Source organism: Varroa jacobsoni, unplaced genomic scaffold (genome assembly GCF_002532875.2).
Source record: "Varroa jacobsoni isolate VJ856 unplaced genomic scaffold, vjacob_1.0 scaffold_830, whole genome shotgun sequence".
Lineage (NCBI taxonomy): Eukaryota > Metazoa > Arthropoda > Arachnida > Mesostigmata > Varroidae > Varroa > Varroa jacobsoni.
In genome coordinates, this window is record NW_019213732.1 from 29452 (window position 1) to 52372 (window position 22921).

At 40.0% G+C, this 22921-nt stretch overlaps 1 protein-coding gene across 2 annotated transcripts; it reads left to right on the forward strand.

Moving 5' to 3' along the window:
• Positions 1 to 968: 968 nt before the first annotated feature.
• Positions 969 to 18051, forward strand: LOC111264193 (uncharacterized). 2 transcript variants are annotated; one of them, XM_022839875.2, is made up of 3 exons: positions 969 to 1121; positions 2997 to 3190; positions 12423 to 18051. In XM_022839875.2, exons 1-3 carry the CDS (start codon positions 969 to 971, stop codon positions 12478 to 12480), a joined length of 405 nt encoding a protein of 134 aa, XP_022695610.1. In that variant the 3' UTR covers positions 12481 to 18051. The 2 variants fall into 2 exon arrangements, with proteins under 2 accessions (XP_022695610.1, XP_022695611.1); XM_022839876.2 differs by lacking the exon at positions 12423 to 18051 and adding an exon at positions 3503 to 3623.
• The last annotated feature ends 4870 nt before the right edge of the window (positions 18052 to 22921 follow it).

Consider the following 22921-nt stretch of genomic DNA (forward strand, 5'->3'; position numbering starts at 1 on the left):
AATACGGTTGGCCAGGTTCGTAAGTGATGCAATATGTTCGATACAAATCTCTGCGTATATAAAGATATTAAGACTGATTTCGGCCACTGTCGTCCAGTGGCGCAGAAAAAACTAGCCTTTGAAAAAAATTGTAGTCGATTATATCATTAGGATTTACTCGTCGTTGAAGAAGTCGGTTGACGACTACCAGCACGCACAATTGCTGAGTACGATTTTTGCCGGCCAATGTTTAAGAATAAGCGAACTAAAGCTGATAGGGTTAAACGTCTCAAAAGGATCTGATAGAATTAATAACATGTGGCCTTTAAACACGCTTGTACCTTTGAAACATTTGTTCAGTGGACTTAGCCATAAATTGCTCGCGAATGTTGCCAGTTTATAAGACCTTCTGCACCGTGTCTATCAGGAGTACCTCACGATTTACGTATCAGTCCTTTCCTGTTCAATATTTCTGTCCTAGATATGGGAGGTGTCATCGCATCCGGTGTGTACCACACGTTCTATGCTGACGACCTTAAGCTCAACGCTCTCCAAGCAGAAAGCCAAAGGTCACAGATAGAGAAGATAGATGATGCAGCGACAACCATAAAATGACACCGGGGTCTAAGTGTACTGTCTTCTGCTCAGGAAAGCAACAATGCAAATGTCGTCTCAGAAACAAAGCAATTCAGCTAAAAATCCGTGAAACCCTTGGGAGTCATGATCTTACAATTACGATTGTGATTCTGTGTCAACTACACAAAACGCCACCAGGGTAACTAGTATGCTATTAACACGCTTTATTGTAAAACTACTTGACTTTAGCTTGAATTTGTACAAAAGTCTGCTTATTATTTAGCTGAGCGTTAAAGTGCTTTTACGGAAACGCGTTGAAGTTCTTGAGGCTATGCGTTTGGTAGAGACTCTTACGCTGGGTACGTTAGCGATATCAAACTTACCGTGGATGACGTTCTCTCTTCCAGTGACTCATGCCGGTTCCCAAACCAGACACTTTTGCGGCCTCTGCTGCCGCTGCGGCAGATGTACGATGGTTATATTATACCGGGGGATTTTTGGCAGCGAGCAATGACATTGGACGCTTTGTAAACGCACCTGACAACAACTTGCGGAATAATAAAACAGTTAGTATGGTTATCGTTGCTTGCATAGAGCGCTTAAATAAGATGCATGTTCTGCATACATAAACTGTTACAATGCGTGTAAATAAGTCGTCGTCGTACGGTGCCACACCGGATTTACTTGTACCGGAGAGCTCTATTCGAGCTAGTATACCTGCACTTGTGCATTGTCGGTTTGTACTATGATATATGCGTTCATTGTTGGCCCTTTTTTGAAAAAGCAACATTTAGATTAAAGTGAGCTCCTCATGAAGCTTCAGACTTACGCTGCTTTCTGCATTAATTGCTTGAATTAAAAGGAGATTTTAGTCCAAATTATAACAAATTTTGATATGTACACGCTTATACTGTACAGATATGTGATAGCAAAAAAAAAAAGAAAAAGCAACACTGATATAAGGTTTTATTGATAAATGCATATTTAACCATACACCAAAGAATTTCTGATACTGATAAGTTGTGGAAACTTAGCTTGCTGTCTCGTTGTCTGACCATGTCTGAAGCGGTTTGTACCAGGTGATCTAGCGAAGCTTGTCTAAATTCGGACTTTTGTATTTTCCAACTGCGATAGCGTTTGCTAATTTCGAATTATGCTGAGCGTTAGGAGGAAGCAACGACTTCACGGGTATGCTACTATACTACTCTAAAGATACGACATTCATAAGTCAGATTGCGCACTTTTAATTTGCCCAAAGGCAGTACAGTAAATTCCCCTTCTGCGCTCAACCAGACCCGCGTTGTCCTTTCGCAGCTGCAGTAGTACAGTCTAAAGAGCGCTGTCTATGTGCCAGCCCACCTGCCTCAAACGGACAAACTCTGTGCAGTATTTATGAATACTAACCTATAAGTGGTAAACACAACCTATCACAACTGCGACTTGGTTTAATGGCAGATCTCTCTCGACCTAGCTGAACTATGTCTACGATGGCAAGGTAATCGTGCTAACTGAAATCACCTGCAGAGATATGCGCACGTCAGTGGTACAAAATACACTACGAAGACGATTAAATATAGATCCTCATTCCTTGCCTGACTGTTTAAATTCTTGCGCAAGAAACCTAGACAGTCTTAAAAACAAGCTGAATATATGCCTATACTAAATAAGAATATAAATACTTTTAGATATATTCGCTGAAAATGGCTAACTTAATTGTAACAAATATTTAGAACTACAAAATTCGCGATACGCGTAGCGTACTTATGTCAAGATAGAAAGAGCTGGTTTTGGAAACGAGTGGCAGAAAATATCAAGGAACTAATATATTTAAATACGAACAAGACGAGGCGTAAGGTCGTTCAACAACGACTATCTATTAAAAAGCGGTATTGTCTTCCGGATTTAGTAGGTTACAAACGTTCCTGACTGCTTTAAACCGATTAGCTGTAGTAGTAGTAGTAGTAGTAGTAGCAACAGCAGCAGCAGCAGCAGCCTGCTGCTACGTTGAGGTGTTAATCCTTTCAATTCTATTGCCTCGCTGCCTGTGCTATGCGAGGTGTTTCAATTGTGTGTGTCGCTGTTCATCATTAATCGCCAGTAAAGATGATCTTGTGGCAGAGTTAAGCGCGTTGAAATTTGATGGACAAGAACGAAATGAGGTACAACGATTCAGGGTTCTTGACCTCTAAAAAGGTCGAAACTAGAGATCGGTAAGGCGGGAAAGACTACAGTCGTTACGAGTCTACCGTGGATCTCTCAATCAACGCTGTATTTCGATAAACATTACTGCAGCTAGACTGCTTGCTGCAGTCATATAGCGGCTATTTCAATAGGAATATCACGTCATCCCGAATGGCGTACATCGACTGTTCTTGGCTCGCTTCGATTTCTCTAGCGGCTAACGTTTATCAATTATTTGATGTATTTAATGTTGATTTCAGTATTCATTTCTCGTGTGCCATTGCAAATGGTCTGGCTGTATCCCAGAATCACCCCATTCTTCTACTTTGACCCTGAGTTATCTGCGTGAGCTTGACAATCTACAAAAGCAACGCAATAATCATCAAGCTAAGTTCCATATTAGATGTTACTTCCTCCTGCCATTTTGCTGCCGAAACGGGTTACATTTTAAAAGGTAAGAAGTCGAAAAAATGAAAACATCGTAATTCATTAGTTAGGTTTTGATTGCGAGCCGCATTAATGTTGGCTTATCAGAATTGACTACGATCGTTTGAAGGGGTTATGAAGCAGACGCAAAGGATAGCAAGAATTTTCTATCCTTTAAGTATAACTTATCGATATGCGTTGCAGAAGAATAGGTTCCTACGAACTTGTCGTGCTGGCTATACTATAAGCTAAATACGTAAGAAAGTAAAAGTATCTAGAGTAATGTCGCTGATTATAACGTTTCATTTGTTAATGTTTTTGGTGAAACGTACTGCGTCAGATGAAGACAACTGGATCGTTCACAATGATCTGTGAACGTCACACTCAAGAACCGCGAGTTTCGTTACCGTGGGCGGTTCCGTTAATATTGCAATTCAATGAAATTAGCTGTTATAACGAGATTCTATGAGCCTCGTTCGAAGGTTACATCTTCAAAGCATTTGAAGAGTTATCACATGCGGAAGAAGGTGGTATAGACGGTAATCGTAAGCGAACGCCCATCATATTCTATCCATATCCATATAGCATATAGGCAAAATCGCCCATCCAAGTCTGCTTCTGCTATTCGGCGTACGTGATTAGGTAAAGAAGGCGCACATAGTGGGAAAAATCATTGTATTTTTTTACTCCACGCCGTGTGAGTCGGAAACGCTACTAACGTTAGTCTACTGTAAAAGACTCGCGGCAAAGGTAGTATGCTTACTTTACTCTAAAAATGCGCGTTTATAAAGGACCACGTTGAGCTAATCATTGTGCTGTATCCAGTTCTACGCGTCGCTTTGCTAACACAAAGTAAAGCATTGACAAGCCTCCGTTGAAACGTACTAAGCTTTTCATCTTCAAGCGAGGCGCCGAACGATCCATCGACTATTACGGATCTATACGAATGGGAGGACAAGCAATCGTTGTGCTTGCCACGCGAATCTATTATGGATAGTAGAACTGTTTTAGAGAAATACTGTAATCCGCCAAAGTTTATGTTGTCTTCATTTTAACCAAACACCTCAGTTCACCTTTATTCGTTTACAATGAGTTCATTAATATGTTTCTATTACCCTGATTTTCCACAACGCTACGCATTTGGAAGTGACTCTAATCTTCAATCGATGAGCATTTGTTCTACAGAGACGCCTTCGGGCCAGAGCATCAGTACTAGAGAAATTTGTTCCAAGATGCTGATGTTTTGAGATGAAACTATTGGTGGTAATAGCTCAAACTGTAACTACCCTTAGGACACAAAGTAACGTTCGATTGCGATCTACCCGACGCCATCCAAATCAAAGAAAATAAACCATCTGGTGTGCAGTATGGCCAGCTATTTTACTTACGCCTAGGCCTAGCAAGGTAGCGACTATTCAGGTGTGGATATCTAAAACTGACGTAGTAAAATGGTATTGTTTGTGGCAGCGCAGTGTATGCATTGTCTGCCATTTCCCGTAATAAACGTTAGGCTTCGCGCAGCTAGATTACAAGTGAGCGTACAGCCTGCAGGACACGAAGCACCGATAGCTGCCTAGATTCCTCTTAATTACAGCACAATTCCCCTACGAGGAAATTCGACTTGTTATAAAGTCAAATATTGAATTCAATTCATTCAATACGGATGTACATTTGCATATTATGCTTCATTTAAATTGTTTCTTTTTTACGCAATCTTCATTCGAGTACGAACACCCTATTACGTATTTTCGATTTCAATAGGCAAGTAGCTGCCTCTTCGCTTGTTTGATCTAGGTTATGGCTTTCTTTCAACTATTTTGCGTACACATGCGACATGAAACACTGACCCTACAAGCGCGCCCAAAATACGTTACGTCTAATTCATCTATATGTCCTATTGACATTACTACTCCTGCTAGGCCAACAGCAGGAGAAGCAACTATGAATGAGTAGACGATAGCAAGAAACAGGGAATCGATAAAGGGGGCTCATGCTGCTACTAACCAGGTCTCATAATCAATAACATATATCAACTCTAAAGGTTAGGTTCTGCCAACCACAGCCACCGTACTTCCAACGACAGCTTCGTCAGGGGCCCGCATACTTCGTTTTCCCTTTTGCATGCCTTAACGTAATCAAGATCATCGTATCATTATCGTCAGTCGACCGCAACGGTACGCAACATCTCCTCTAATTTTTCGACTGACCCAGGCGGCTCGTTGCGTTTCGTTTGCCACCCGGCTCGCCAAAGTGCTACGCGTAACTTGTGCTTCAGAAAAAACATGTTCTCTGGAAAGGTGACATTCGCAAGCGGTGAGGTGGGCCAAAAAAAATTAGAAACAACACGTCAAAAAACGCCAGTGCTCACCTGCACTAATCTGTGTGCAGACGTTTCGTATTTGTTAGGGTATTAGTAGTGAAATTTGTCAATAACTGAGGTAACAAAAATCGCTATCTATCTTCTCATTATATATCTTGAAATTGTCGTTATTAGTTATTCTATCTATCTAGTCAAGCCTGGCACAGTCGTATTTGTTGAACGACATTAGCTTAGAACGGCACTCGTATAGGAAAATATACATTCTGTGCAGAAATAATACACACTGATAGGACCAATATATACTTATTTGTCTACATCGTTCAAGAACGGCACGGCCGTACATGAAAAGCTACTAGAAAGATAGAAACTGTACACTCGAAATTAAAAAACAACGGCGGGAATAGCAATGAGGCAACTTACAAACAGGCGCTTCTATTGCATCTAAGCGGAGATATTTTTTATCTTATGTGCAATAAGCACCACGATAGCTATTACCATCACCGGTATTCTAATTGTTATTACGAAAATTATCTCCGGTTATACGAAAACGATACTACAAAACGCTTGTTCAACGTTTTGTAAATTGAACGCGTTGTAGTAAGGGTTCCGATCAACGATATTACGTAAACCTATCGATCGTTCCATGATCAGCAAAATGACACCATTTTCTTATTGAGGCAATGACGAGCCATTGTAAAGAACGGATTCACACACAAATCTAGAGTAACCGACGATCTGCGCATCGCTGTAGGCAGACAGGCCTCCACTGTCGATATATTAATCGCACAGATAGGAAGGCTTCGCTTTTCAGGACATATTCTTCGCTGAAGTTTACTGTTCATGCTGAAATCGTCGTGAATTCGTGACTAATTGGCGGAGCACCAGTTAACGAAACGACAAGTTTTTGTCTGTTTGGTGAAATATCTAATTATTATACTTCAGTATCTAAAATATCTTAGTACATTTGTTCAATGTTTGTTGTCTCTTTTCACATTGAGCATCAACAATTTGAAGAATAAATCGGCGCGGAGCTTTTTTCTTTGGATAGGCCGGAGATTTGGTAACGTATCCAGTCATCTCAAGAATATTCTACCATGTTTCATTAGCTGTTATTACATAGAAATAATCTTTACTCAACTTTTGTATGACGTACGAGGCTTAATGAGGTTTTGTTTGGACGTTATCAGAGTTCTCTAGCTCCCTTTGAACTTTCGTCGAGTTCAGTAATTAGCAGCTGTTGTTGTTAGCAGCCTCTAAGCTGTGAGCAGGTGTTATAGATAGAGCCTACATTCTTATTGTGCCTTCAACAGTCACGGCTACACACGAGAAAAGCCATGTAAGTAATCGGCAACATACATTTAGTAGCATTTCTACAAGTACCGTACTCCTATCCTCATAGGTCATAACGTCGACGGACTGCGTATGATCAATATACACATAAACGAACAAGCATAATGAAATCGCTTAAGATAGCAACTCTGTCGGGAACATGGAGACAGTTACAATATACTATCAATAACTAGATAACAGTACAAAAAGTACTATACAAATATTCCTTGGAAAATAAACGTTGGTTATGGTGACGTCGTCCTCTTAACATCGGATGTTATCCACTCTAAATAATATTAGTCGGTTGGCTTTCACATGCAAAATTCATGAAAAAAACAGTGAAACTGTATCACCTGCTCTGTATTATAATAGATAAAATACAGATATCGCTCTTGATTGATTCATCCCGTGTAACTATTGATATTTGCCAGTCGCAATAATCTCTCTACCGCGCTAGCAATACTCTTTTAAAACCGACAAGTCGCAATGTAGCGTCGTAACTGGTGCATGTTTGTCCATCTATGCACGCGTTATACTACGTCAGTGACGTATGCGCAGACGTCAGATTGACTGGATCTGTTCACCGTAATGGCTGAAAACCACACTGAGATGCGCTACGTGTAGGGACATAGACAGTGTTCGAGGACCGAAATGTACACCGTTCATCTATGAGCCCACGCCCAATTGACTATGGCTGTAGAACATTGAATAGGTTCATTATTTAATTAATGTTTGGTAATGGCCGCCCTACACGACAACATGTTTCATCTTGGTCTTCGCTTTCGAACAGTTCACTACCACGTTTACTGAAAACGGAAGCAGCCAGCGATAATAACTGAGGTTGGGAGAAACTTGACAATAGTGGACTGATTGCATGTACACTCACCCCTTAACTCAGATTGAGGCTGCGGAAAATCCGCTACAACTGTAACATCTAGTAAATACAAGCGAAAAAAATGGCGTAGTGGCGCTTGCCAGAGCCTCCAACAACAGCGAAAACTCCACACGTGACCACGTGACAAATCCGATCCCCACAAGTGGAGGTCAACTCTTTTAAGGAGCCAACACTACCTCAAGTTTTGTGAACCAGCACTAAAATGATGGGGCGTACAATGGATAAGTCTGTCTTCATTGTGCACTTCAGACTGCCGAGCGATGACGGTGGTAAATGCAACCAATGGAAAAACGAGCATCCTTAAAGCGAACACAAGCTTTGCATGTATGTGCGTTTAGAAACATTTCTTCAAAAAGCTTAATCGAGTTAAAAACTGTCGTTCGTCATTAACACACATTATGTAACATTCATGCATTGGTCTTTTCCGACCAAGCATTTGGTCATCGTGTGAGTCACAGCTTTGCGACGTCTCTACATAACTATCGCAAGATCTTTTGTATAAATGTGTAGTCTAAATGTACCGTGATGACTTACTAGCAAAAAATAACAAAATATTCAAAGAACAGATGTAGATACTCACAGTAGAGGCAGATGGTCTTCAATTACGATATCGTATAGCTGTAAGTATATTAAATTCATATGAATTTAAATCAATAGAAGCAATTAATTGTAGCATACACTCAGTGTCCTTCGCTCTATCCTCGCAGGGGTGCGATGGTAAAGTGCTCACCCACTAAACTTAGTAACCTACGAGGTGATCTAGGTTCGAAACAGGACGTACATATGTTTTTTCCTGAAAAGGGCCAACCGTCTGAACGGCGATAGCATCGAACGTACGTTCCGTCACGGTTCGATTACCTAAATAACGAATTACTCTCTATGCAGTGGCGATAGCAACATAAATTCTATCGTTATTGTGGTTAGAATTAACGTCCATCGACGACGGATCTGTGAATCCGCTGATGAAAAGTTAATATAGTTGTTTCAATGCCGCAGTTCGGTTCGCAGAGATCACAACGAGTGCTACTACAACAACTTAAGGAGGTTGTGTGGACCTATTGTCGTAAGCTCGTGCAAGATACTTTCGATCACGTCGAAAGCTGGAAGATGTGCGACCCACTAGTCGGCTTCAGTATTTAAATAATAGGTAGTTGGTGCCGCGGGGTTTGCTACGGTAAATGTGGCTATGCTCATCACCAAGTCCGATGACGTAAACTGACATAAATGACAAACAATTACGTAAATGACGTAAATTCTGCCTAATATTATATGATCGGCCCCGTGCATAGACACAACAAAGTAAAGCTGATAAATTATATCTATTTGGTAGAACCAAACTGATTATATTGTAAATAGAATACTCAATTTTTCATCTTAAAAATCGCGATCAGCTTCCGATATATAATCCCCAAGGGATTATAGTTAGCATGCTCCCTGAGCGCATCGTAGTTCTATGCCACTGCACGGGCTGTCGTCTCGAGAAACTAAAAACATCGTGCAGTATAAGCATTTTCAATGATAAATTGTTGCGTGCAGTTCACTCTTCAGCCTTAGCACTTTTTAGGAACTCCACATCTTGCAGTAGTCATTAGGGTGTTTTTTTTGTACCCTACCAAGTGCGTCAACGCCTTTTTTAGAAAATCGATTGCTTTACCTCTAAAGAATATGTAAGGCTGGCTGAAATAGACTATTATTTAATGCAGGATAAACTCTCTTCAATAACAAAAGATTGTGTTAGAAAAACTGTAATGCCCCCAATCAAAATTTAAAAGCCAGTCTTCAGCAATTCCTGAATCACGGATAGTCAGCTGCACCCGGAGGGCAGGAAAGCCACTTCGATCGAGAGCAAATAGACGCAGTCGTGTTGACCAAATGTATCGTAAGAGCCTAATTATCTTATCCTAAAATTCAGCTCCTTAAAGTGATTCTACCTCCAGGCTATTGCCGTTGAGCTGAAGTTTTACGACTTACAAATATGCGAAGGAAAACCTGTCAGATGTTATAAAAGAATCAAAATGCAGATATTTAAATATTTACTCTTCGTGAAAAGTAACGTCCAATCCTGTGTAATTTGTAGCAATTGTGTAAAAGTAAATCTGAGTTCCATAAAATTTTCATGATAATCATTTAAACCCTGTCTTAATGAGATTAACGCAACGAGATCGACCACTATCTTCTCAGGAATCTCATATTCAATAAACTCATAGGCCACATACTTCCAATTACTAGAATATGATCTAGAGATAGATCTTTGTCTTCTATAGTTATGAAAATGTTAAGGTACGATTCTAATTTCAATATATATTCAATCAATATAAATTGAGGACGTTCGCTCAGAACTGCGATAGCGGGTAATATCGTCAGGCTGCACATAGAGGAAAAAAATCTTCAACGTTACTTAAAATCAGCTCACATGTTTCGGCATCTTCTGTTGTAACTTCTTCATCTACTTACTTTATTGAACTTACTTTATCGATCCCGGGTGTTCGTTTACTTGCATAGCTAAAAAAATCTTTAGAACTTCAACGACGACACCTAACAATCTTTAGTTTAGACGATGTTTTGAGCAACCGAGTCTGAGTCTGGAAAACATCATTCTATATCAACTCAATTGACTTTTCCAAAGTATCCTTATAAGATATAAAAAACAAAGAAAATATCAATCCTCAGGCATATTCTGTGATTCAAATTCCATCATTCTGACAGGAACGCTAATTAATAAGGCATTATTCTAGAAAGCGTAATTGCGTGTGTTATCCTCAATACGAGCTCTATTTTGGCTATTAAAGCTGATTAGATCTTCCGAGAACGGAGAAGGAACAAGTGGCCAAGTTATGACAGAGGAATTAAACAGTTTTCGTTGGGGCGTCGGACATGTGTATGAAGACGATGCTATTGGCCATGAAAGCCAAATGACAGTGCACGAAAATCTCCCCGCTGACGTGTCAGGCAAAAAGCGATGTCTTAATCTCATATTAAGGTTTTCAAAACGTGTGTGTGTGTGTGTGTGTGTGTGTGTGTGTGTGTGTCATTGATCTCTACGATGTCTCCTTTCGTCAAAGAGCGGTCACGGATGGCGTGTTATCGGCAATCAAACGTATTAAAATTAACGTAGCTTCTTTCTGTCATCAAACTATGAATATACGGAACTTAAAAGTACCTAGGATTGTTCGTGCAAGGCAAATCTCCAGAGCCATTCAAGGGAACGGAAAGCAGAGGATGACCATGTTGATTTGATATCGCGTATGAAAATTGTCGCTTCTTGACTGCTGACTGCAGATGCGCATATATATCGTGATAGTCTCAGCCATTACCTTCAACGCACTAGAAAGCCCAAATAGTCAAATATCGTTCACAATATTCGTAACCCCAACGCTTTTCGTGTTAATAAAACTTTATTTGCCTGAGACGCTCCATGCGTAAACCGTGTAGAAGGGCTCCCGCTATATAAACAGAATCCAATTCAGCTCACCGGTTTGGTTTTTTCCTCTTAAGCAAACAAATCTACAGAGTACGGTAGCATTTGCATAATTCGTTCTAAATGAAACATAGAAGAAGTTTAAACTTGACCAAGTTTCTCTAAATAGATGGAGTCGTATCACGATATTGCCGGAATAAACATGTTGTTGTGCGTTTAGATAATGAATGTAAACAAAATTCAATATAATAACAAATGATTAGAATGAAATCCGCTTCGAAACAGACTTCATCCTTTGCACACACAGATGTTGAAGTTTTAAATATAAACTTTTCGAAACACGTATGTGTACTATTAGCCACACACTGCGCCAAAATCTGATTGCATCTGATAGTAACATCTTGTGAATAAAAAAAATGCAAGATGGTACCTATACGAAACAATACACTTATCGTCTTGATAATACAGACCGCAGCGAAGGCTTAAATTGATTAGATCTATTCGTCGTCCATATTAAAACACCATCAAATGATCTCAACTATGATTAACACCACTGACGACCTAGCAAGTCACAAGACATAATACTAAATAATATGCTAGGAATATTCTTCATGTCGGAACGCAAAACATGTCTAATTACAAAGGCACAATTTTTTTGTCGCATAACTTACGCTGGCCCTCTGGTTCACTTTTTGCCTAATCCGAAATCAAGTTTCCTGCAGTGGCGAGAAATACCGCGTGCGTTCACACTACTTATATTGCAATTAATATCTCATCTTTAGTCCTTCATTAGTCTATGAACTTCTCCTTCATTGGAATGATGATACAATAGAACCTGTCGCTAAGTTGCCCTGATTGTTTCAGTAAGACAGGGTTACAAAATAAATGGCGAACAAGCTATTTTTTTGTTATGTGCTCTGCTAAGTAGGTGCAATACGCGAGCGTCGAAAATGTATCTTATGTAAGATTATACAGTTTACGAGTAGTTAAATATTAAGCCAGCCACTGCCAATTCCTATATATGCTGTAAAGTATCTCTACATTCACAACAAAGCTGAACTGTAGTAAATACAACTTGTTTATTTGGAAAAAAAAATTACAAAGACATGTTAAACGTTTTTTTCTCTACATTTCGAAAAATGAGATCCGAAATAGTATTTTTAGTTTTAATGGCTGTGACCTCAGACCGAACTGTTAGATTCATCTTGGTTATTGTGCTTTATTTAAAAATTTAGTCAGCAGAAAATTGTCGGATTTCTGCAATGGCATCAATTGACTGTTCGTTTTTGTCGTATCAGCGTGAGACGACGACGACGACAACAACAACAACAGCACTCCAGTCCTCAACAGCAGTAACATCACCGTCGGACTATGAGGCAAACGCAACGGCGGTGGCGCTTTAGTGCTCGTAGCAGCAACAACAACAACAACGGCAACAAAGACAACAAACAACCTCTACTATCCTTTTGCTGTCTTGAACACTAACCCTTTCATCACCAGTCGTACCAGCATGACCGTAATCAGCACAGACGAAGATGTAGCCACTGCGGACGTTTTTTGGACGACTATATTACGTTCGCATCAGCATCAGGAACGTGTACAGCCATCGATCTCGAATAAGTATTGGCTGCCAGAACGACAACAAAGTTTCTTCTTCATTTCGAATCGCCTTGTCATCCCCATTCTCTATTTACTACATTGTGTATATCTCAACTCGTCTGCGTTCTAATGACGAGATACCACCGGAACTTGTTGTGCTGATGGCAGCGGCGTCACTACGGCCGCTAGCACTAGTTATCTTGAACCCCTCGCTCCTGTCTGGAAGATAATGCTGCCCCAAATCACGTTATTGATAGACGATGTGAAGTCATCATCCATTCATCCGTCCGTCTGTCTATTCATTCATTCATTCATTCATCTATTTGTCTGTCTGCCTGCCTGCCTGCCTGCCTGCCTGCCTGCCTGCCTGCCTGTACTTCTCATCATGCAATCTGTATGACAGTCGCCATCGATGTTGGCCCTCTGGTTAGCGAATAGTGATATTGTTATTTTGTTTATTATAAATAATGAATATTGGTCTCGATTCAGTAACGGTTTATAATTGTGCTGGTTATAGATGACGCTGACCTTTTTGCATATTGTTCACTGACAGAGCTTGCTAAGCATAATGAGCTCACTGCGGTAATATTAGGTAACTGTGATTTTGCCAGATGACGTGTGCCATATTAAATTCGTAATTTTTGCAATTACTAATATGAGAGATTTATTATGACTATTGCTCGTCAATAAAAAATAATCAAGGTAACAGGGCATATGTTCGATTATAACCTGCCATTCTGTCTGAAAATTGGTGAGTTTCTTGAGAAGTATTATAAATGAAAGTATCGTTCATTTCAAAATCCCAAGACACGTTACACGCACCCGCAGTGCACTAACACAGAGACACGCCGAAATCAGCATGTGTTGCGTATGTCCGTTAATATTTATCGGGCAGTACTTAAAGTTAACGCGAATCCCTGCGGTTATACCAACCTGCGCAGTGATTACATTGATCAATAGGCAATATTTGTGCCTGTAATTTAAAAAACACGAAAGTGCGAGAATCAATACGCGCCAAAGTATGTCGTATGACACTCTCATAATTGCGCTGACTATTGAAGCCATAGGAAGGAGACGCTAACCGAAACCTCTGCTGCCCAGTCGTTTTCGGGTTAGCGGAAAAACGCCGCCATCGCTGTTAACCGTAAGATGACTGTTAATGGCAGCGGCTCGTTGCTCCACGGCAGCACGACCCGGCGCTTCTCTTCCTCCGTTGCTTCTCTTTTAGACGAAATTTTTGCTTCTCACGCGTAAATCAAAATAACAGACTATTACCAAACATTCGACCACGTTTCTGGTTTGCCTTCTAGTTACTGAAAGTAGAATGTGAAGATTGCTTAAATAATAGCGATCACAAATCGGTAGAAACAACATCATCTATCTGTGTTATTCCCACTTCAGGGCCCTTTCAAAAATGTGGACACATCTTTAGCAATACGGTGTTTCACATCATAACTCTAAGTTCTCTATGATGTAGACACACGGAAGACGATGTTATAACAAGTAAAATAGGCCAGGGTGGGCGATGTTTGAATCATAATTGAATTGCGCGCATACAAATTCTTCTTTTCCATGTTGCACCATTCTGAATCTATCAATGTGTCTGTATTTTGTCAAAGGTTTTGAATTAACAATACGGCTGGTAAATAAACTATTGTTCTTTTGATGCTTATAACACTCGTTAGCTAATTTGGTTAGCTAGCATAAAGATAGTTCTTTCTGGCCGACGATCGGCTTGGGGCTTTTCACAACCTCCGACTTACTTCGTAACTTCTGTGCCTTATGGGCACTAGCCAAAAATAATATCTGTGAAGGTTTTCCTTACTCGGATGCCCAGATATTGTTACAAGTTCCTGCGTATTTCGATCACACATGCACAAAACGTTAGGAGAGAAACAATTCATAGCGCTCCGTCAAATGAAAACGGAAGACGAAGGAACGATATACTAATACTTCATCCAGACATGTCAGGTAGTAGTACATGCTCCGTTGCTTTCACCTTTAACATCTATAGAATAGCTATCTCTCGTTCATTTGCTATTCAAATCATTCGAAATTATAGGCCACGATCACCATCAACACATTGTTGTCCGTCCAATAGAGAAAACAACCGTCAATGACGCCAGCGATAAAATGTCGTGGTCATAATCCAAGCTTCTTGCACTTCCAACGGCAGCCTTTGTCCGATATTATTTTACTCTAGCAACCACTGCTTCAATTAATAATTTTACTAAGCACGTAATCAGTTGACTACACAACACAAAGTATTTACGGACGTATAGTTGATATTATATTGATGCGAACTACTTTAAATCTAGTTGAACGAAGCGTCCGAGACGCTGGCGGAGTTCGGCACTTCATAAACACTTCCCGTATACGTTTGTACATACAGGAGTTATGCTATACAATAGACGTAAAACAAGAAACGGCAACAATATCGAAATAAATTTCTGCTTCTATTGTGACCATTTGCACACTCTCTTAGTTTTATAATTATGTGCACCTCAACTTTCGAAATAGTGTCTCGTCCCTCGCTGGTAATCTCTTTATTATTATTATTATTATTATAATTCGATTGGAAATTGTATTGTTGCTAATATTGTAACAATTAATGTGAGCAACCATAACAAACCCGATCTGTTTTTTCGTCCTTGTCGTAACAGAACATCCAGGTGACGCTGTGGTTGTAATAGCGGGTCTGCTTTTGCAACCCAATGCGCCGATCGTCTGCGATGACTTGTGTCCACAGGTATTTGCCAAGCACGATTTACTTTGGGAACTTACAATCCGGATTAATGCTCTACTTTTACTGTATAATCGAGCTTCTCTTTTCGCCGCTTCTTCTATTATTGAGACGTCTAGTTCTCTTGCTGGTAACGTTTGAATAAAGAATATTTTCATTTTATCTGTAGTTTTTCGAATATTTGGTGTTTTGCAAACATTTATAAACCTGTATGGCTGAGGAGGCAGGCACAGCTGTCTTCTAAGCAAGCTATGATTGGCTTTCTGTCTGAAAGATTCCGTTCGATGTGGACGTTTCGTTTCGAATAAACATTTCTCTATATTATCAGGTAACTAAACGCTTCCTTTTTGCGCGCTGTCATGTCATCGAGTAGGAAACGTCTTTATAGCATAAGCATTCGCTTTTACCTATTTAGCTACATCAAATCATCGAACGTTTACGGGCACGTCTATGACTCTGTAATAAGCACCCCCACGCTTAGTGCAACACAACGTATTGAAATATACGCGAAAATACAGCAGAATTTTTATATTTGATGCTTCTCAAGGCAAGTTAGGAGCCAAGTAATTACATGAGATCGTAGCTGAATAAATTTCTATTTTTTTTTTTTTTTTTTTTACAAAGGTATATTGTTTGCTTTCATCGTGATGATACATAAAGTTCCTATTTCTCTCTAATTCTTAACGATCCACTAAGTGAGGATAAAGCTCTTCTGCATGAATGAGTAGTCCAAGCATAAACACCGAAATACCTAGCCATACTAGATGTCGTTGCATATTATTATTACTGATGCCATTTTTCTGATCTCTTTGGCAAATGTGAAGGGTGACTTCAGCGTAAATAGATAGCTGCGCAAAAAAGTCTATTAGGTGCTAAGATACTATAATGTGAGCACACTCACCTAACGACCATAACTATTCTCGCACCGCTGCCAAGTATAAACGCTGTTCGCGGAGAATTTCTGAGTTTCGCCAGCCTTCCTGCTTTTCCTACAACAATAATACACGGGTTTTCCTTTTAGCGCAAATATCTGTTGGAGAAAATCTTTTGTCGTATGAAACAATTAAAAGGATACAACGCTTGGACCGTTACTGCGCGACTTGGTTAGCATTCAGTAGGATATTCCATTGAACGGTCCGTCGATCTACGCTCAAAAGGCCTCAAAAACTAATTGTGAAATGTTCGAAAAACGCAGCGCCATCTGTGACGCAAAAATTTGTGTTTTCAGTTCTGATCAAAAAAATGGAAAAGCAAGGGGTCGAAATTGCCAGCAAGCTCGAAAACTGTTACAAGAGGTGCATCAGTGTTTGCGCTTTAAGTGCAGAGAAAATACTTAAACAGCACTAATAATGAGAACGCTTTTTATTTGGTTTGCAATCAGCAAAAAACAGGTTATTCTATGTACATATTCATAAAATAATACAGACACGAAATCTACAGCAGCTCGCACCTCTAACAGACAGAAGCAGCTTGGAAGAATGTCTGTGAATAGTGCTCCTTTAGAATAGAGGAAAGTAGGTAAGTTTACGTTAGGGGTACGACAGTACGAGTGTCGTCAATTTTCAATTGATATGATACTTAGTGAAAATACCGAGCTAACGACTATGGCAGCACGAAAGAAAAACGAGTGAACGGGCGGTACTATAATGCTATATAACCTATAATGCTAGGCCCTGGCCTAAACTGCGCTTGGGTCGTTTGAGCTGTTGCGAGGTTAATAAACGTGTGTGCGTAGGTGTTGGTAGGTAGTGCGACTGAAGAGCTAGAAGAAGACGAAGCCGTTAAGAGGCCAAGTAGGCCAACAAAGGCCGGTCAATGAAAAACGAAAACGAATGTGCCAACCACCTTGGGTACCCTCAGGCCTACGAGCAAGTATAAAGCTAACTCACCAAATACTCGAAGTTGTTAATGCTTTTAATTGTCTATGCATGTTTACACAGTCCTTAAGTATGTGCTTTCAGCGGAATCCACTATAAGTATAGGTGGCAACGGATAAAAAATTTAACTCTGCCGAGCCAGTAATTTTCTCTAATGTAAATCTTTGAAACAGATACAAACGCATATCATACAGAATATTAAAAAAGAAAAAAGCCTTTCCTCTTTATAAAATCGACAAAAGTGTACAGAGTAAGAGGTTGAAAATTCTAATGTTGTTCCAACAAGGGAACCTCAGACGATTTCACAAATCGCTACACCTTATCCGATTGAGATTCATTTCCCTCAGTAGCTTAGGTAGTCGAGCATCAGTGTTTGCGAAAGAAGTTATCGGAATATAAACGTCAGCCACCAAGCATTGCTTGTTTTGAATCGTTGTCTTCGAATAAATTAACCTTGCCCACGGATTAATCCGATGGCCAGCCACCATTGCCACAGCCAAATCCAGCTTTGGGAAATCAGACGAAACAAATTCATAGTATATTTTCTTTATGGGAACACATATATAATGCGTTCTCATGTCATCATGCATTCTCTGTAGATCCCGTTGGCCGTCAGTAAGAGAACGAACGCTCTCGTGAGACCATCTTCTTTCTGACAGCTATCTTTAAAGTTTATGGTATCGGCTGTTCAACCCAGAAATCTCCCGTTTTGCTCACCATGTATAATCGATGTCGTATTAGCACCTTCAGCGTGGAGTTACCCAGCGAATAAACGTAGCAAAATAGACTTCATTCGCTAGTTTCTAGCAGGGCAGCAGTTTCTACTGTCGAGAATCAGCTCCGATAGATTCAATGTGGCAAAGCAGTTTAACCTATCGGTGCCAACAGAGCTTTTGCGTTCAAGTGAACAGAAGCTGCCACTTCAGCTGTGTGAATTATTTCAAGTCGCAGAATCAAAAACGCTACACTAAAGTTGAGTTAGAACAAAAAAACAGCGGAGCACTTTTTTTTTTCTATGAAAAAACGACAAGACTACATAAACTATGAGGAACTTAGATCGCCGGATGAATTTCTTAACAGAGCCGAATGTGTACGGCTTGTGCGAACCATCCGACCTACAGAAGAATACAACTTCTAACCAGTAGCCCATATCAAGATCTCCGCACAAACAGACGAAACTACTTGCCGGCCTGAATGAAATGAAACCCTAATGGAAGGATAAGCAGTTCAAGTATATCATAGTTGCTGGCTGATTTTGACTGAGTTAAATATTTGAATGAAGAAACGACGTATTACTGGTATCAGCGGCGCTGTAAATCGCCTACCTACAAAATGTTTGTGCGTAGAACTAAGATCTGTTCCCGATTTCAAAAATATTGATATACGAAAGTACTCATTATTATGGGTATAATGAGTGTAATTACTAATGAGATGAATCCACAATTATTGGCCATATTTCACGATGAATTAGTGTTCGATGATATACGGACACAAAGGTTGTATCGCCACACGAAATTAAGGTCCAGATAGTCGACCTGGGTCTTATACGAACAATCCAACAACAAGAATGCGTAAAGCGTAGAACTGATTAGGGTGCCCCACCACTCCGTAGTTGACGCAACTTCGGGCGGTTAGACAGCAACTACCTGTGAAATAGGTCTGCTATTATCTACAAAGGCTAGGCTCGGCGCTGGGAGTCTCATAGCGTCTCGTAGCCGGACACGACAAGTTTTAGAACAGCGCAGTCATCCTATATCAGGACATAGGTACTAAGCTTATTACAGAGAGTAAGTCTCGTCTATAAAGCGGTCATTTACGAATACCCCATGTCTGAGACGCGTATCATTCCGTGCAGCTAGGACAAGCTGCATTAAGAAAAATCAGTGGCATAGTTTCTTGCTGGGAACTAGCAGCAGATGACAGTACGCAGTTTGGCGATTTGGCTCTTGATTTGAAGGCCAACTAGCATCCAACACGCTAAACAGAACCCGTAACCTAAAATGGTCCGTCAATGGTCGTGATAAATCTAAACGCTTAGTGACACAGCTAGGCAGAAATAAACGATGGTCGTAATGTAAATAATTTAGGTGGTGATCTTATTTCGTACTGAAATATCGGATACGATGCTAAATGTCCACAGAATACTTACATGCGTATAAATAAGTACAGGGGAAACAGGGATACTCTATTTAATAGAAACCTCTTGATTTCTTGGATTTTCGACAGTTTCGTTTACATATTTTAACTTTTTTTTTTTTTTTTAATTTCACAGAGTAATTCTTTGGACGATTGCGATCGTGATGTATGACACAATAATATTATAGACTTTGAGCGAAATTGATAGACAGGAGACAAACTATCAGATCAATCAGTCTACATTTCTCGTTCTGTTCTCGTAACTAGTTGAATAAATATTAGTTGGTTTGTTCTATGCGTATGTGTGTGCGGTGATCTAGCGGCGACAAATCCAAAAAAAAAGAATCAAGCTGCAAGTTGTTTTTAACACAGGCGGTAGAGGAACCAATCTTCTCATACATAGGTTCGGGATTACTGTTCTAGAAATATAATAGCTTTCATTCTCAGACGCGTTCATTGGGAAAGATCATGTGGCAGTAAGACGGGTCGGCGGTATTGCTGTGTAACACAAACTCTCTTTGTGCCATAATAAAGAAAAGTCATTCAGTCAGACATATCAGAACTATGAGTATTATTATTATTACCGTCAAAACCGTGAATATTTTGATGTTTGAGCTCCTGGGAGGGAAAAACGAGCATTCATGCGCCGTTCTGGTTGTAAACAAAAGGCCACTTAGTAAAACGTAAGTACTGATTCCATAAGCAGATTTCGTAAGATGCGCATTGGATCGAGAACCATCCCGTAATATCATTGCTTCATCCTGCGGACAACAGCAGCCATAAGGCTGATGGACAGATAAATACAGTTGAGACAGATCTTCTTTGTATTGCTACACATAGATATTCGACTGCTAGAAACGTCTTCATATACATCTTAAATGAATGTTCTTAGCACTAACAATTTACCTCTTCTATTTCCTTGCAATAAAAACGTTTTTAACATGACATCAAAAAAATTATCAAATAGCAGTTTGTTTGCAGTACAAGACATGTCAATGGCGCCAATCAATAATTTGATCATTATTTGACATTGGTACTGCTACGAAGTGAAGACACATATCAAGAAATAATCGTTCCGCGTATGCTCGGGTAGACGGGAAATTTCGTTGTAAGTTGACGAGGAATTACACTGAAGGGATTTTGCCTTCTATACTTTGACCAATCGAAATATATGGCACCGTCAAATGGATCATACCATAAGTCCTGTGAGGTCGAATGTCAACTTCGGCTCAACTCGGTCGCCCCAGAAACTACCGATGGGATGTCACTCAAAACGCATTTTATAAACTTCGAGACGTCGCTCTGCGAATAGAGCTTAAAATGGTACTAGACATAATAGTAACATACTATTGTTTCACCGAGAGAAAGTCATCATGGCGTCGTGTCAGCCGGCTTGTTGATCCCGAGTGCTTCAAGTTTCTGCGTCTTTATGAGAGAGAACCACGCCAGTTGAAATACATTCATGAGTGTTAGGCACCAGGTATGACCTCATTCCCAAATAATGAGGCAATGTCTGTATATCATTTTAACAAAATGATTTAAATGTCTAAGTACATTCTACTTATACTTAAACAGAACAGAAAGAGATGATACGAAGATCACACCACTGAGCCATCTATGTTTTATTGTTAGGCGCAATGCTGACTGTTAATAACAGTGTTATGTTGAACCAGATAGCTTTCATGGTATTGATAGTAACATCGGCAACAGTATTACTGTTCTCGGATCTGCGGAGCGTCTCTATGCTGCACGTCTATATGCTGGTTTCGTCATTCATCTCTATTAAATATGGAATTGTTAGTCGTTTGGTATGGTCATTTCATCAAAATATTGCAATTAACTATGGAACTCACTGGACCACCTAACGTTGCCGCGTAATATCTACGCTTCAGCTATTAGTGATCATCTCTATGTACTTTCGCAGACGGACCGATAACAGACGGCCACCGTACGCGCAGTTTCGTAAATGCAACGTACTCTGTCACATGGCAAGCGGCTGTTCTGGGACTTTTCAGATTCGTGATCTTAACTGGCTCTAGCTGCATGGTCCTTATCCTCCTAAGGACGTGAATTTAAGCAAACGAATTGGACCTCAACATACGCTTATGTGAAATGTATTGACGGACATTGCTAACTTTAGTGAACTGGTCCTAATCTTTTACAAAAGCGTGAGCTGGCAAATGCTCACCTCTCTCTTCAACTTAAGCTTTCGAAGTGAAAAACAGAAACTTTAACTTTAGAGTTTTATTAATCGCTTGTAGTGAAATACCTCCGCGAAACACAATAAGCGGTCCACTGTTGCGCACCGCCCGTAGAGGTTCGATAAAGAACCTGTACAATTTCTCTATAAAGAGAAGTTTTCTAAAAATCACGTGCAGACATGAAACAGAAAAAAAAAAAAAAAAAAAAAAACATTTATTTATGTAGACGTAGAATAGAATAACGTGCATTTACAATACATCAGACATCGCGAACTAGGAAGTTGGTCTTGTGGGGAATTCAAGTGAGAATTTCGGCCACGAACGTCGTCGCAGTGACTACAGCGTTTCAATAAATATAAACCTACTTTAAATACATTATGGTCTGGCATACGAAGAACTTCATTTTCGCGTCGTATATTTAACGCGTTACTAATAACACACCCATGCGAGCTTCGATGACAGAACCGGGTGGTCCCCGGACAAAGCTCACTACTGCCGGTAGTCAGATTCGTCATTTTCACGCGAACTTCCCGCCTGCAATAATACCACTAATCAAACAATTCATATAGACCACTTCTATTCGGTCAATGTCGATTGAGTTATAGACAGGCCGGCATCACACCAATCTAAACAACGTCGGGACCCACACCGGAGCAGTGCTAATATCCAGCAGAGTGAATTTATCTGATTGACGAATCAGCTGACTGACTGATTAACTGATGACGAATGATATTATTATATCTAGGATTCCAGAGAGGTTTCTAGGTAGAAACGAAGTACGGTTACTGCGATCATTCATTTACTTGACGCGCAAATCTAACTTTAATAAGCTCCCACGCAACGAGCCGTCGAGCCACTCTTGAGAACTCAGCGGAGTTGTATAAACATTGTCCTCTAGAATCAAAACAAGCTAGCTCATATTATTTGCGCGTATACGCATGTAAATAATAGATCTACTTCAAATCTACGCGCTGCAATAATAATATACTATTTCGCTTAGCGTATTCAAACGAAAACGGTAGTGAAATATATTCAATAATTCTCGTTCAGGAGAAGGAAACGGATGAACATGAAACATGAACATGAAAGATGATGTATGTGTTCAAAAAAAACTGGTTCCACCAAGAGCCGCTAAACGGCGTTCGGCTACTGGTTAGTAGAGATAAAGTCCGAGCTAGCGCCGATGCTGGTTTTCGACTCGAGAGTATACTTATACAAAAGTATACTCTCGTATTAAAGTA

Coding starts and splice junctions, on each gene's coding strand:
- LOC111264193 (XM_022839875.2), top strand. CDS start 969: ATGCCGGTTCCCAAACCAGACACTTTTGCGGCCTCTGCTGCCGCTGCG. Junction 1,122..2,996: donor ACTTGCGGAATAATAAAACA/GTTAGTATGGTT, acceptor TGTTGATTTCAG/TATTCATTTCTCGTGTGCCA. Junction 3,191..12,422: donor AACGGGTTACATTTTAAAAG/GTAAGAAGTCGA, acceptor TTGTCGTATCAG/CGTGAGACGACGACGACGAC.